Source organism: Lithobates pipiens, unplaced genomic scaffold (assembly GCF_037356315.1).
Source record: "Lithobates pipiens isolate NorthernLeopardFrog02 unplaced genomic scaffold, aLitPip1_a1.2 Scaffold_18, whole genome shotgun sequence".
NCBI classification, from domain to species: Eukaryota; Metazoa; Chordata; class Amphibia; order Anura; family Ranidae; genus Lithobates; species Lithobates pipiens.
Window position 1 is genome coordinate 11,325,658 of NW_027507758.1, and position 14,699 is coordinate 11,340,356.

The following is a 14,699-nucleotide window of genomic DNA, read 5'->3' on the forward strand; positions in this document are numbered from 1 at the left end:
TCCAGATATATATATACTGTATGTGTCCCAGGCTGAGTGCGATGGTTGGGTAAGGAGAACTTTAGTGCTGATCTTGGGCCTTCTCCATCCTTTTCGCAATTTAACTTTTCCTGATTGGAAATGTCTTGACTTTCTTTTTTGTTAATTTCACACTCAAGCGGTACCAAGTGGAAGCAGCAATTGTGAAGGAGCCAAAAGTCATAATTATCTGCCTAATGTGGTCGTTTGCATTCCGGCAACTACAACCGCCATGAATTGTGGACGGGCGCCGCCTTTCGCTGAACAGGCGCTGTGTGTCCTCGGGGGGGACGGGAGGCTCAAATAAAATGTTGTTTTCCATTACAGGAAACAAAGATCTCCCATGCTGTTAGTAATAATTATTTCCAAATAAATCCATGAAAGGTGGGTAAGGTGGTGAAATAAAAATAAATAATTAATTTAGGAATAGCGCTGAGCCAGCAAGGTGAAAACTAACGGCATTCATTGCCTCCAAAATGTGCTGCGCTCCGGAGGGGGGAGGGGGGGAGTTATAAAACAGAGACAGGCAAACTAGATTGAGGATTAATAGCTACAATTAAGATACATAGTTTAGGTTACAAGCACTTGGATTTTCCACGTTTCATCACTTTGCTTTTTCCTTCAACTTAAAAAAATTCAAACAAAAAAGGAACTAACCCTCTATCTGCAAGTGGAGGGGTGGGGGGGGGGATCTTGCCTTAACCACTTGCTTACTGGGCACTTAAACCCCCCTCAGTCCCAGACCAATTTTCAGCTTTCAGCGCTGATGCACTTTGAATGACAATTGCGCGGGCATACAACACTGTACCCAAATGACATTTTTATCATTTTTTTCCCCACAAATAGAGCTTTCTTTTGGTGGTATTTAATTACAGCTCGGAGTTTTATTTTTTGCTAAACAAACAAAAAAAGATGCAAAAAAAAAAACATGTTTAATAGTTTGTTATAAAATTTTGCAAACGGGTCATTTTTCTCCTTCATTGAAGTGCGCTGATAAGGCGGCACTGATAGGCTGCACTGGTGGGCACTGATAGGCTGCATTGGTGGGCACTGATAGGCTGCACTGGTGGGCACTGATAGGCATAGTTAAGGCGGCACTAATGGGCAAAGATGGGCACAGATAAGATGGCACGGATGGGTGGCACGTATGGGTGGCACGGATGGGTGGCACTAAGGGTTACTGATAGGTACCACTGATAGATGGGACTGATGGGCACTGATAGGTGGCACTGATAGGTGGCACTGCTGGGCACTGATGGGCGGCACTGCTGGGCACTGATGGGAACTGGTAGATGACACTGATGGGCACGAATATGTGGCACTGGGGTGCCGCACCTTTGTTGAGGCAGATTGTGGGCACTGCTGGGTGGCACTGTGGGCATTGCTGGGTGGCACTGCTGGGTGGCACTGTGGGAACTGCTGGGTGGCACTGTGGGCACTGCTGGGTGGCACTGACGGGGGGGCATTTATTTTTTAATGAGGTGGCACTGGCAGGGGGTAGGTGGGCACTGGCAGGGCTGGCCGTGATCGGGACTAATGTCCCGATCACGGCTGCCGGTGATCAGCTCTTTTTTTTTCTCCTCGCGCTGTCAGCGCGAGGAGGAATAATAGCGATTACCGGCTCCATTGTATCACATGATCAGCTGTCATTGGCTGACAGCTAATCACGTCAGGATCGACCCCTTGCTCGGATCCGTGATCAGGCGAGTCTCATAGACTCGCCGATCACAGAGTGTGCAGCGCGCTCCCCTCAGGGGGCGCGCAGGCCGCTCGTGCATGGGACGACGTCAATAGACGTAGTCCCGGCAAAGGAGGTCCGCGCTGTAGCCGTCATTCGGCTGTAGCGCGGGTCTCAAGTGGTTAACCACTTCCCAACAATCCCCCCCCCCCCCAACTGTCTCATACTGGTCACTGGAAGTTCAACATGGCACCTCATGGCAAATAACTCTCTGAGGATCTGAAAATAGATGGCCTAGGCTATAAGAAGATTGCTAAGACCCTGAAACTGAGCTGCAGCACGGTGGCCAAGACCATACAGCGGTATAACAGGACGGGTTCCACTCAGAACAGGCCTCGCCATGGTACACCAAAGAAGTTGAGGTCACGTGCTCAGCATCATATCCAGAGGTTGTCTTTGGGAAATAGACGTATGAGTGCTGCCAGCAATGCTGCAGAGGTTGAAGGGGTGGGGGGGTTGGCCTGTCAGTGCTCAGATCATACGCCGCACACTGCATCAAATTGGTTTGCATGGCTGTCGTCCCAGAAGGAAGCCTCTTCTAAAGATGATGCACAAGAAACACCGCAAACAGTTTGCTGAAGATATGCAGACTAAGGACATGGATTACTGGAACCATGTCCTGTGCTCTGATGAGACCAAGATAAACGTATTTGGTGTCAGATGGTGACAAGCGTGTGTGGGGGCAACCAGGTGAGGAGGACAAAGACAAGTGTGTCTTGTCTACAGTCAAGCATGGTGGTGGGAGTGTCATGGTCTGGGGCTGCATGAATGCTGCCGGCACTGGGGAGCTACAGATCATTGAGGGCACCATGAATGCCAACATGTACTGTGACATACTGAAGCAGAGCAATGATCCCCTCCCTTCAGAGACTGGACCGCAGGGCAGTATTCCAACATGATAACCACCCCAAACACACCTCCAACACCACCACTGCCTTGCTAAAGAAGCTGAGGGTAAAGGTGATGGACTGGTCAAGCATGTCTCCAGACCTAAACCCTATTGATCATCTGTGGGGCATCCTCAAACGGAAGGTGGAGGAGCGCAAGGTCTCCAACATCCACCAGCTCCGTGATGTCATCATGGAGGAGGGGAAGAGGACTCCAGTGGTGACCTGTGAAGCTCTGGTGACCTCCATGCCCAAAAGCGTTAAGGCAGTGCTGGAAAATAATGGCGGCCACACAAAATATTGACACTTTGGGTCCAATTTGGACATTTTCACTTAGGGGTGTCCTGACTTTTGTTGCCAGCGGTTTAGACATTAATGGCTGTGTGTTGAGTTATTTTGAGGGGACAGGAAATTTACACTGTTATACAAGCTGTACACTCACTACTTTACATTGTAGGCAAGTGTCATTTCTTCAGTGTTGTCACATGAAAAGATAGAAGAAAAGATTTACAAAAATGTGACTGAGGGGTGTACTCATTTTGTGAGATACTGTATGTGAAAAGTGTGGGGGGTATATTTGTATGGCGCCCCCCGGAGTCAATACTTTGTAGAACCTCCTTTCTCTGCAATTACAGCTGCAAGTCTTTTTTGGGGGTGTCTCTACCAGCTTTGCACATCTAGAGAGGACATTTCTGCCCATTCTTCTTTGCAGAATATCTCAAGCTCTGTCAGATTGGATGGAGAGCGTCTGTGAACAGCAATATTCAAGTCTTGCCACAGATTCTCAATTGGATTTAGGTCTGGACTGTGACTGGGTCATTCTAACACATGAATATGCTTTGATCTAAGCCATTCCATTGTAGCTCTGGCTGGATGTTTCGGGTCGTTGTCCTGCTGGAAGGAGAACCTCCGCCCCGGTCTCAAGTCTTTTGTAGACTCTGATGCCATGTACACACGATCAAACTTTCCAGCGGACAATCCGCCGGACTTTGCAAACGTGCAGACTTGTCCACACACGCCAGACTTTTGAAATGAACGGACTCACACACAGAGTAAAGTCCGTTCATTTTGAACGTGAATCCAGGAAGTCAATGTCGCCGCTTCCATCGGTGAGATTGACACCTAGCGAGCCCCGTCGCCTGGTATGGATTTAAAGGGAAACCCCTACGCAGAAGAAACGGTGTGGGGGTCCCCCCAAAGTTCATACCAGACCCTTATCTGAGCATGCAGCCCGGCCGGTCAGAAAAGGGGGTGGGGACGAGTGAGTGCCCCCCCCTCCTGAACCGTACCAGGCCGCGTGCCCTCAATATGGGGGGGTGGGTACTTTGGGGAAGGGGGCGACCTTTTGATGAGGACAAGGGCCTCTTCCCGACAACCCTGGCCGTTGGTGGTCAGGGTCTGTGGGCGGGGGGCTTATCGGAATCTGGGAGCTCCCTTTAATAAGGGGGCCCCCAGATCCCGGCCCCCCACCCTATGTGAATGAGTATGGGGTACATGGTAGGGGGTCTTGTCGCTGAAGAAGATAGCGGAGGCCCGGCAAGAAGAACCGAAGAGTGGGACAAGACCCCCGAAGTCGGAAGAAGACCCCTGGACGGCGGCGGCGACAAAGGAGAAAGCTAGTAAAAGAGCAGTAAAAGAGTAGAAGATAGCAGAGGAGCCTGGCGAGAAGACCCCCGAAGATGGAATAAGACCCCCAGAGCTGTCTAATAAAGTACTTTAAAAACCCATGTTGTATTTTTTTTTATTAACACTTTTTCCCCTCAGGTGAATGGGTAGGGGTACCATGTAAACCATACTCATTCACATAGGGTAGGGGGCCGGGATCTGGGGGCCCCCTTATTAAAGGGGGCTCCTGGATTCCGATAAGCCCCCCCCACCCGCAGATCCCAACAACCAACGTCCAGGGTTGTCGGGAAGAGGCCCTTGTCCCCATCAACATGGGGACAAGGTGCTTTGGGGTGGGAGGCCGAAGGGCACCCCCTTCCCCAAAGCACCAACCCCCCATGTTGAGGGCACGTGGCCTGGTACGGGTCAGGAGGGAGGTGCTTTCCTGACTGGCTGGGATGCGTGCTCGGATAAGGGTCTGGTATGGACTTTGGGGGGACCCCCACGCTGTTTTTTGGCATAGGGATTCCCCTTTAAATCCATACCAGGCGACGGGGCTCACGAAATGTCAATCTCGCCGATGGAGGCGGCGACATTGACTTCCTTCTCTAGTGCCGTCGTACCTGAAGTCACGTTCAAAATGAACGGACTTTATTCCATGTGCGGGCAAGTCCGTTCATTTCAAAAGTCTGGCGGACTAGCACACAGACGGGCGGATTGTCTGCTGGACTGCCGAGTCCAGCGGACAATCTTGAGTCAAGACTTCTTTCTAAGTCCGCCTGACTTTTGGGAAAAAAAGTCAGCTGGAGCCCACGCACTGGCTGGATAGTCAGATCGCGTGTACGCGGCATAACAGGTTTTCTTCTAAGATTGTCCTGTATTTGGCTCCATCCATCTTCCCATCAACTCTGACCAGCTTCCCTGTCCCTGCTGAAGAAAAGCATCCCCACCACATGATGCTGCCACCACCATGTCTCACGGTGGGGATGGTGTGTTCATGGTGATGTGCAGTGTTATTTTCCCCCACAAGTAGTGTTTTTGCTTTTAGGCCAAAAAGTTTAATTTTGGTTTCATCTGACCAGATCACCTTCTGCCACATGTTTGCTGTGTCCCCCAAATGGCTTCTCACAAACTACAAACAGGACTTCTTATGACTTTCTTTCTCCAATGTCTTTCTTCTTGTCACTCTTCCATAAAGGGCAGATTTGTGGAGAGACGACTAATAGTTGTCCTGTGGACAGATTCTCCCCCCCTGAGCTGTGGATCTCTGCAGCTCCTCCAGAGTTACCATGGACCTCTTGGCTGATGGGTGCCTAGATGGTGGTTGGGTTGCTGTTAGCTATAATCAGAGGAGCAGTGATTGGTGAGTCTGGTCTGATCAGGGATTCCTAAGCTGAGAGTTTGATTGCTCCCCCCTGCCTCCAGAAGAGGTTTCTGGAACTTGGGGATGGAAAAATTCAAATGATTAGCCTAAATATTGAGCAAAGCCTAGCCAATCCTTGTTGATGGGTGCCTAGATGGTGGTTGGGTTACTGTTAGCTGTAATCAGAGGAGCAGTGATTGTTGGGTCTGGTCTGATCAGGGCTTCACAAGCTGAGAGTTTGATTACACCCCCCTGCCTCCAGAAGAGGTTTCTGTAACTTGGGGAGGAGCAGTGATTGGTGGGTCTGGTCTGATCAGGGATTCATAAGCTGAGAGTTTGATTGCTCCCCCCTGCCTCCAGAAGAGGTTTCTGGAACTTGGGGAGGGAAAAATCCAAATGATTAGCCTAAATATTGAGCAAAGCCTAGCCAATCCTTGTTGATGGGTGCCTAGATGGTGGTTGGGTTGCTGTTAGCTGTAATCAGAGGAGCAGTGATTGGTGGGTCTGGTCTGATCAGGGCTTCATAAGCTGAGAGTTTGATTGCTCACCCCTGCCTCCAGAAGAGGTTTCTGGAACTTGGGGAGGGAAAAATCCAAATGATTAGCCTGAATATGGAGCAGGGCCCATCTCTGTTGAAGGGTGCCTAGATGGTGGTTGGGTTGCTGTTAGCTGTAATCAGAGGAGCAGTGATTGGTGGGTCTGGTCTGATCAGGGCTTCATAAGCTGAGAGTTTGATTGCTCCCCCCTGCCTCCAGAAGAGGTTTCTGGAACTTGGGGAGGGAAAAATTAAAATAATCAGCCTGAATATTGAGCAGGGCCTCGCCAATCCCTGTTGAAGGGTGCCTAGATGGTGGTTGGGTTGCTGTTAAATAGCCTGGAGCCCCGGTGAGGATGGGTTGCTGAGCTTTGTGGGGGGGGGGGGGGGGTGTAAAATGTGGGGAGGCCCACCTACTGAGGAAAAATAAAATTTGGTTGTAATTTGTACTTCTGACGGTGGCAGATGGCTGTTGGTCATACAGGACGCGGTTCCTTATCAGAAAATTGAATTGCTCTATAAAATATACATTGGGAATAATTCCGCACTCACCCTCAAATGAGGTCCCTCCTCCGGATTGGTCCTGCTGGGTTTTTTTTCTCTCTCTCTCTCTATATATTTCTGTATGAATATTAAATATAATCGCCATCTATTTCTATGAAAAAAAAGGAGAAGGAGCGGGGAACGGCACGTTTTATAGGCAATTATCCTAATTCCAGTCATTTTATGCGGGGATCATTTCCACTTAACAATGTCCCATAATGAAGAATACGTGTCGTTCTCTGAAGGACATCGCCGGCCGAATCCTGAACTTTCTATTGTCTCTTTTCTGATATAAAATTAGCTTTTTATCGGCGTGCGTCCTGTGAATTCACATTCGCTGTATTCCATTTTATTCTGCCCAAAAACCTTGTGGACGGCCTTCCCAGAAGAGTTGAAGCTGTTATGGCTGCAAAGGGTGGGCCAACTCCATGTTGAACCCTCCGGACTAAGACTGGGATGCCAATTAACCAGTTCCCGACCAGCGCACGGCGATGTACGTCAGCAGAATGGCACGGGCAGGCAAATGGGCGTACCTGTACGTCCCTTTAAATTTGCCGCCCTGTCATCATGAGCGCTCCACCGGCGGCGCACTCGCGTGCCGGTCGGGACCCCCGTGAGTCCAGTCATGGGTCCCGCGGACTCGATCACCGCGGGCATACCCGCGATCGTCTCACGGGGTGGCTGAATGGAGGAAATGCCGTTGTAAACAGCATTTCCCCATTCTGCCTAGCAACTAGTGACGCTGATCTCTGCTCCATGGGATTGGAGCAGAGATCAGTGTTCACTAAATGAAAGCCCAGCCCCCCACAGTTAGTAACACACCCCTAGGAACACTTAAACCCTACACTGCCACCCACTGGTTAACCCTTCACTGCCAGTGTCATTTACACAGGAATCACTGCATTTATATAGCACTGATTGCTGTATAAATGACAATGGTCCCAAAAATGTGTCACAAATGTCCGATGTGTCCGCCGCAATGTCGCAGTCACAATAGAAATCGCTGATCGCCGCCATTACTAGTAAAAAAGTGAAATGCGTTGGGGGCGTGGCCTTGGCGGAGTCCAGGCTGAGGTTGCCACTCCACTCATCTCAACAGAACACCTGGTAGCGCCTGGAAGTCGGTAGTTTTTTTTTTTTTTTTCTCCATTAAAATGAATAGGCTGTCCTGTGGGTGTTGTGTGGAAGTGAGCAAAGAAAATAGGCGCTCAAAATTGCGCGTTTGCAGAATGCTAGGTGTGAATGGGGCCTAAATTCCAATCATATAATTCTCTGATTGAAAAACTCTGCATGTATATATTCAGAGGAATCACCAGATCATCAGACACTTTGTATCCAGAAGGAGGGAGCCGTAATTCTGCATCCTCAGGTAATCCTTCTTTCTGATTTGCTCTTATAATCTGCAGGCTGGCAAAGTCCACTCTGACCCTGATCCCTCTGCTGGGGACCCACGAGATCATATTCGCCTTCATTACCGATGAACACGCCAAGGGATCCGTGCGATACATCAAACTTTTATTTGAACTCTCCTTCAGCTCATTCCAGGTAAGTACTGCTCAGTGTAATTCCACCACATTACCAACAGGGGGCAGTATCCATCCATCCATCTATCCATCCATCCATCCATCCATCCATCTATTCATCTATCCATCCATCCATCCATCCATCATTCCATCTATCTATCCATCAATCCATCCATCCATCTATCTATCTATCTATTTATCCATGCATCTATCCATTCATACATCCATCTACTCATCCATCAGTCCATCAATCTATCTATCCATTTATCCATCTATCCATCCATCTATTTCTCTACTCATCCATCCACCCATCCATCTATCTATCCATCCATCTATTCCTCTACTCATCCATCCACCCATCCATCTATCTATCCATCCATCTATCCATTTATCCATCTACTCATCTATCCATCCATCCATGCATCTATCCTTTCATCCATCCATCTATCCATTTATCCATCATTCCATCCATCTATCCATCTATTCATATATCCATCCATCTATCTATTTATTCATCTATCTATCCATCCATCCATCTACTCATCCATCCATCCATCCATCCATCCATCCATTTATCCATCTATCCATTTATCCATCTATTCATCTATCTATCCATCCATCCATCTACTCACCCATCCACCCATCTACTCATCCATCCATCCATTTATCCATCCATTTATCCATCTATCTATCCATCTACTCATCCATCTATCCATCCATCCATTTATCCATCCATTTATCCATCTATCCATCCATCCATGCATCTATCTATCCATCTATCCATCCATCCATCCATTTATCCATCCATCCATCTATCCATCTATCCATTTATCCATCTACTCATCCATCAGTCCATCAATCTATCTATCCATTTATCCATCTATCCATCCATCTATTCCTCTACTCATCCATCCACCCATCCATCTATCTATCCATCCATCTATTCCTCTACTCATCCATCCACCCATCCATCTATCTATCCATCCATCTATTCCTCTACTCATCCATCCACCCATCCATCTATCTATCCATCCATCTATCCATTTATCCATCTACTCATCTATCCATCCATCCATGCATCTATCCTTTCATCCATCCATCTATCCATTTATCCATCATTCCATCCATCTATCCATCTATTCATATATCCATCCATCTATCCATCCATCTATCCATTTATTCATCTATCTATCCATCCATCCATCTACTCATCCATCCATCCATTTATCCATCTATCCATTTATCCATCTATTCATCTATCTATCCATCCATCCATCTACTCATCCATCCATCCATCTACTCATCCATCCATCCATGCATCTATCCATCCATCCATTTATCCATCCATGTATCCATCTATCTATCCATCTACTCATCCATCTATCCATCCATCCATGCATCTATCTATCCATCTATCCATCCATCCATCCATCCATTTATCCATCCATCCATCTATCCATCTATCCATTTATCCATCTACTCATCCATCCACCCATCCATCTATCTATCCATCCATCTATCCATTTATCCATCTACTCATCTATCCATCCATCCATGCATCTATCCTTTCATCCATCCATCTATCCATCTATTCATCTATTCATATATCCATCCATCTATCCATCCATCTACTCATCCATGCATCCATCCATCCATTTATCCATCTATCAATTTATCCATCTATCCATCCATCCATGCATCTATCCTTTCATCCATCCATCTATCCATTTATCCATCATTCCATCCATCTATCCATTTATTCATCTATCTATCCATCCATCCATCCATCCATCCATCCATCTACTCATCCATGCATCCATCCATCCATCCATCCATTTATCCATCTATCCATTTATCCATCTATTCATCTATCTATCCATCCATCCATCTACTCATCCATCCATCCATGCATCTATCCATCCATCCATTTATCCATCCATCTATCCATCTATCTATCCATCTACTCATCCATCTATCCATCCATCCATGCATCTATCCATCCATCTATCTATCCATCCATCCATTTATCCATCCATCCATCTATCCATTTATCCATCTATTCATCTATCTATCCATCCATCCATCCATCCATCCATCCATCCATCAATCCACTCTATCATCAATCCATCCATCAATCTACTCGTCCATAAATCCATCCATCCATCCATCAGGCTATCCATTTATCCATCAATCCATCCATCCATCCATTAATCTGTCCATTTATCCATCCATCCACTCATCCATCCATCTATCCAATATGAAAGAGTTATTAAGCCCAAAACCAAAAATGTAACGTATTGCAGCTTACCAATCATTAGATGTGGTGGCTGCATTCATTTTCTCTTCTAGGCTCCCCCCGTCTGTTTTGACCTGTTGATCAGGCCAGTAATACACCTTCTGCATTAGAGCGCCCCCCACTCTGGAGGAAGGAGCACAGGAGGCACAGCAGACAGCAGCATTGTTTGTCTGGGGGGAGTGGCGTATTAAATGTATTAGCAGATTTAAATACACTAACAAACTGAAGCCAAACTCCAGCTCACACTTGCATAGGAAGTTACAAACATTATTTTTTCCTTTCGGGATAAAGGTTTTACACAAATAAAAGCTGATCACTGTAAGCACACCGGTCAGTGGTTAATGGTTTGCCTCATCCATGTAAACTGTTACATTCTGCTGGAGAGTTTGTGCTTTTGAAAAACAACAGACTTACTAGCCAGATCACCAGATGAAAATGGAAGAAGGAAGACTAATGCAGTCATCACATCTAATAATTGGTAAGCTGCAATATAATAAATGTTTGTTTTTGGGTTTCCCCGGACATATAGTTGTAGGCAGGTGGGTTGTGCAGGTTCGGTTGTTCACGAGGAGCGGTGGTATTGCTCCACCAGATCACCTGTGTTGGAAAGTGATGCAGTGACTCTACCATTGTCTTTCTTTGCCAGGTATGTGATCATGTAAGCAATATTTACTACTGGAACTAGAAGGAGCCCAGTATAGGACCACTGTGTCCTCTGCCATGGGCTCTGGGTGCCATCTTGGGAGAGCCTGTGTCTAGTTTAGAGTTCTCGGGAGCCTTTTTTTTCGGGTGTAGATGTTCTGCATTCTGTGTCACAACCTGCATCACCAAGGAGTCCTGTAATACGAAGTTTAGATCGGGACAGGAACTCACCTGGTAAGGATGGGATAGCTTTGTAGATAGGGATAGTAACTTGCTTGTCCAAAGACAGCTAGGGCTGGATTCTTCCTTACCCCTTCGAGTGGAACAAGTGAAGGTGCCCTGAAGACCCATTATGTAGACCTGTAAGTAGTTGCTAGGCAAGATGGTATTTTAAAGACTTGTAGAGAGGAAGCCTGTTGTGATTCCCATTTCTCTGTAAGAACTGAAGTCCTGAGCTTGGAATCTGTTGGTCCTGAAATTGAAGCCCTGAGCTTGGAACTCCTGCTTGCTCGTTACTCAATTACCAGTCCAGGGTATTTGTGTTTTTGTATTTTATTTTGGAACTTGGATAGGAGAAGTGATGGGTGGGGTACTCCAACTGGAACTATTCACAAAGGATGAGGACAACTCTCACTTGACCTCACCGGATTGGTAGTAGAAGGACACTGCTTTGGCCATACAGCCAAAAGTACGGGAAGGGTTAGGGCTTTGTAGATAGGGATAGTAACTTGCTTGTCCAAAGACAGCTAGGGCTGGATTCTTCCTTACCCCTTCGAGTGGGACAAGTGCCCTGAAGACCCATTATGTAGACCAGTATGTAGTTGCTAGGCAAGATGGTATTTTAAAGACTTGTAGAGAGGAAGCCTGTTGTGATTCCTATTTCTCTGTAAGAACTGAAGTCCTGAGCTTGGAATCTGTTAGTCCTGAAACTGAAGCCCTGAGCTTGGAACTCCTGCTTGCTCGTTACTCAATTACCAGTCCAGGGTATTTGTGTTTTTGTATTTTATTTTGGAACTTGGATAGGAGAAGTGATGGGTGGGGTACTCCAACTGGAATTATTCACAAAGGATGAGGACAACTCTCACTTGACCTCACCGGATTGGTAGTAGAAGGACACTGCTTTGGCCATACAGCCAAAAGTACGGGAAGGGTTAGGGCTTTGTAGATAGGGATAGTAACTTGCTTGTCCAAAGACAGTTAGGGCTGGATTCTTCCTTACCCCTTCGAGTGGGACAAGTGCCCTGAAGACCCATTATGTAGACCAGTATGTAGTTGCTAGGCAAGATGGTATTTTAAAGACTGGAAGGGAGGAAGCCTGTTGCGATTCCCACTTTTCTGCAAGAACTGAAGTCCTGAGCTTGGAATCTGTTGGTCCTGAAACTGAAGCCCTGAGCTTGGAACTCCTGTTTGCTCGTTACTCAATTACCAGTCCAGGGTATTTGTGTTTTTGTATTTTATTTTGGAACTTGGATAGGAGAAGTGATGGGTGGGGTATTCCAACTGGAATTATTCACAAAGGATGAGGACAACTCTCACTTGACCTCACCGGATTGGTAGTAGAAGGACACTGCTTTGACCATACAGCCAAAAGTACGGGAAGGGTTAGGGCTTTGTAGATAGGGATAGTAACTTGCTTGTCCAAAGACAGTTAGGGCTGGATTCTTCCTTACCCCTTCGAGTGGGACAAGTGAAGGTGCCCTGAAGACCCATTATGTAGACCAGTATGTAGTTGCTAGGCAAGATAGTATTTTAAAGACTGGAAGGGGGAAGCCTGTAAGAACTAAAGTCCTGAGCTTGGAATCTGTTAAATGTGTACTTGTTAAATGATCTTATTGCCCTGAAATTGTATTTCATTCTATTGGAAAAAGAATTGTTTTTGAGAAAACGAAAGTGTGTTGTTCTTGGGTTACCCCCTTTTCTAGAGCAAGTACCAACTATATTGTGGGGGAAGAGCTCCATCTTGGGTGTTCAACATGTTGCCCTCAAGCTGGAGTACCACAGGTTGACTGATATGTTGAGGGTAGACCTTCACCCCAACAGGGACACGGACGGCAATAAAAACTAGATTCCCCCTGTAGTATCCAAACTAGAAAAAAAGCTTTGGCTGGTTTCCCACGTTAAAACATAGGAGATTTCTGGTGAGAAGAATAATGAACGTGTACGGAGCTCCTGGCGGGTTAACACCATCGTGAGGTGCCAAGAAGATGACAGCATGGCAATTCCCCAGGGCGGGCATCGCTTCAGGAATTCCCATCAATTGCTGGATTCCATTAACCATCACCAGGGAGGACACAATCTGAGATGATATACCTGCGTTAATCACAGTGGACGCTCACTCTATTACCCGTGGTTACCGCGTCTCCGAGTGACAAACGACTCCAATTTAATGATACAAAACAAAAGGCCGGACTTGTGTTTTTTACTCCAGAGAAATGCTAAGATACCGGAAGAAATGCAGAGTCATCAGAAATGGCATCCAAACTGCCATAGGGGGGGGAGAGTTTGGAGACCAAAGTTAAAGTTGACCTGTCATAAACACAACAGCAATCTAAGGACAGCTGTCCTGAAAATTGATTTATTCCAGATGCTGATGTACACATTGTATATAAATTATTTGTGTAGCACTGAGTGTTGACTTCACAAGCCTCTCTCTGGTTACCTGCAGCTGGTTGTATATATTTCCCACTTAGCTGCTGAGGGTTACCCACCTGGTTGCCAAGAGTTCCCCACTTTGTTGCTATGGGGTTCCCGCTTATTCCACCCCTTACTGCTGCTTTCTCGTTACTTAGTTACCAGTCCAGGGTATTTGTGTTTTTGTATTTTATTTTGGAACTTGGATAGGAGAAGGGATAAGTGGAATACTCCAAATGGAACTGTTCACAAGAGATAAGGTCAACTCTCGCTTGATCTCACCATATGTTGACCATACAGCCACAAGTCTCCTTGCCCTCACGAACAGCACACTCGATGCACTACATTATCTTCATAGCCAGCATCCCCTTTACTGACCCCCGTCCACTGACTCTTCTAGCTGAAGGAGGCAGCCCTCACTCAACAGGCCCCAAAGACCCAGATCTGTACTTACTGTAGGCAGAATCAGATCCTTCCTGGTGCCCCCCCCCCTTCCAGTCAGCTCTGCAGGACCTCTGGGTTCAGCTTCTCTCTCTCTAGGCCGCTGGGTTGAACACCCAGGGCTGCATGGCCTCCTCCACGGAGGAGAGGGCAGCCGTACCCTCCCTCCTGGGCTCTGCTCCCCGACTCAACTAACTCTGAGCACATGTACCCTGGCCTTATATACAGTATCCCAACATGCAACGCAGCATTTTTCCTCTGCCAATTGCCAGGGCTGTAGCAAAGCCTGTGCACGCCCTTGTCAGGTACCCCCCCCCCCCCCTACTGTCCAATATGCCTCCCTATTGGACCAGTGATGGACAGTCGGAACAAGCTGAGCTGCACTTGAGTACAATGAGCAGACCTAACCAATAGATCCTGCTCCCTGGTAGGCAGAGAGCACACAAAATTTTACATCTTCCTGGTAAGCAGAAAGAC

At 47.0% G+C, this 14,699-nt stretch overlaps 1 protein-coding gene across 1 annotated transcript in view; it reads left to right on the forward strand.

The window, feature by feature from the left end:
- Positions 1–14,699, forward strand: part of GLP1R (glucagon like peptide 1 receptor) — a 383,473-nt gene that overhangs the window by 350,142 nt on the left and 18,632 nt on the right. Inside the window, exon 11 of the mRNA XM_077490401.1 lies at positions 8,096–8,234. Coding sequence (XP_077346527.1) covers positions 8,096–8,234 — 139 coding nt within the window. The remainder of the gene's footprint in view (positions 1–8,095; positions 8,235–14,699) is intronic.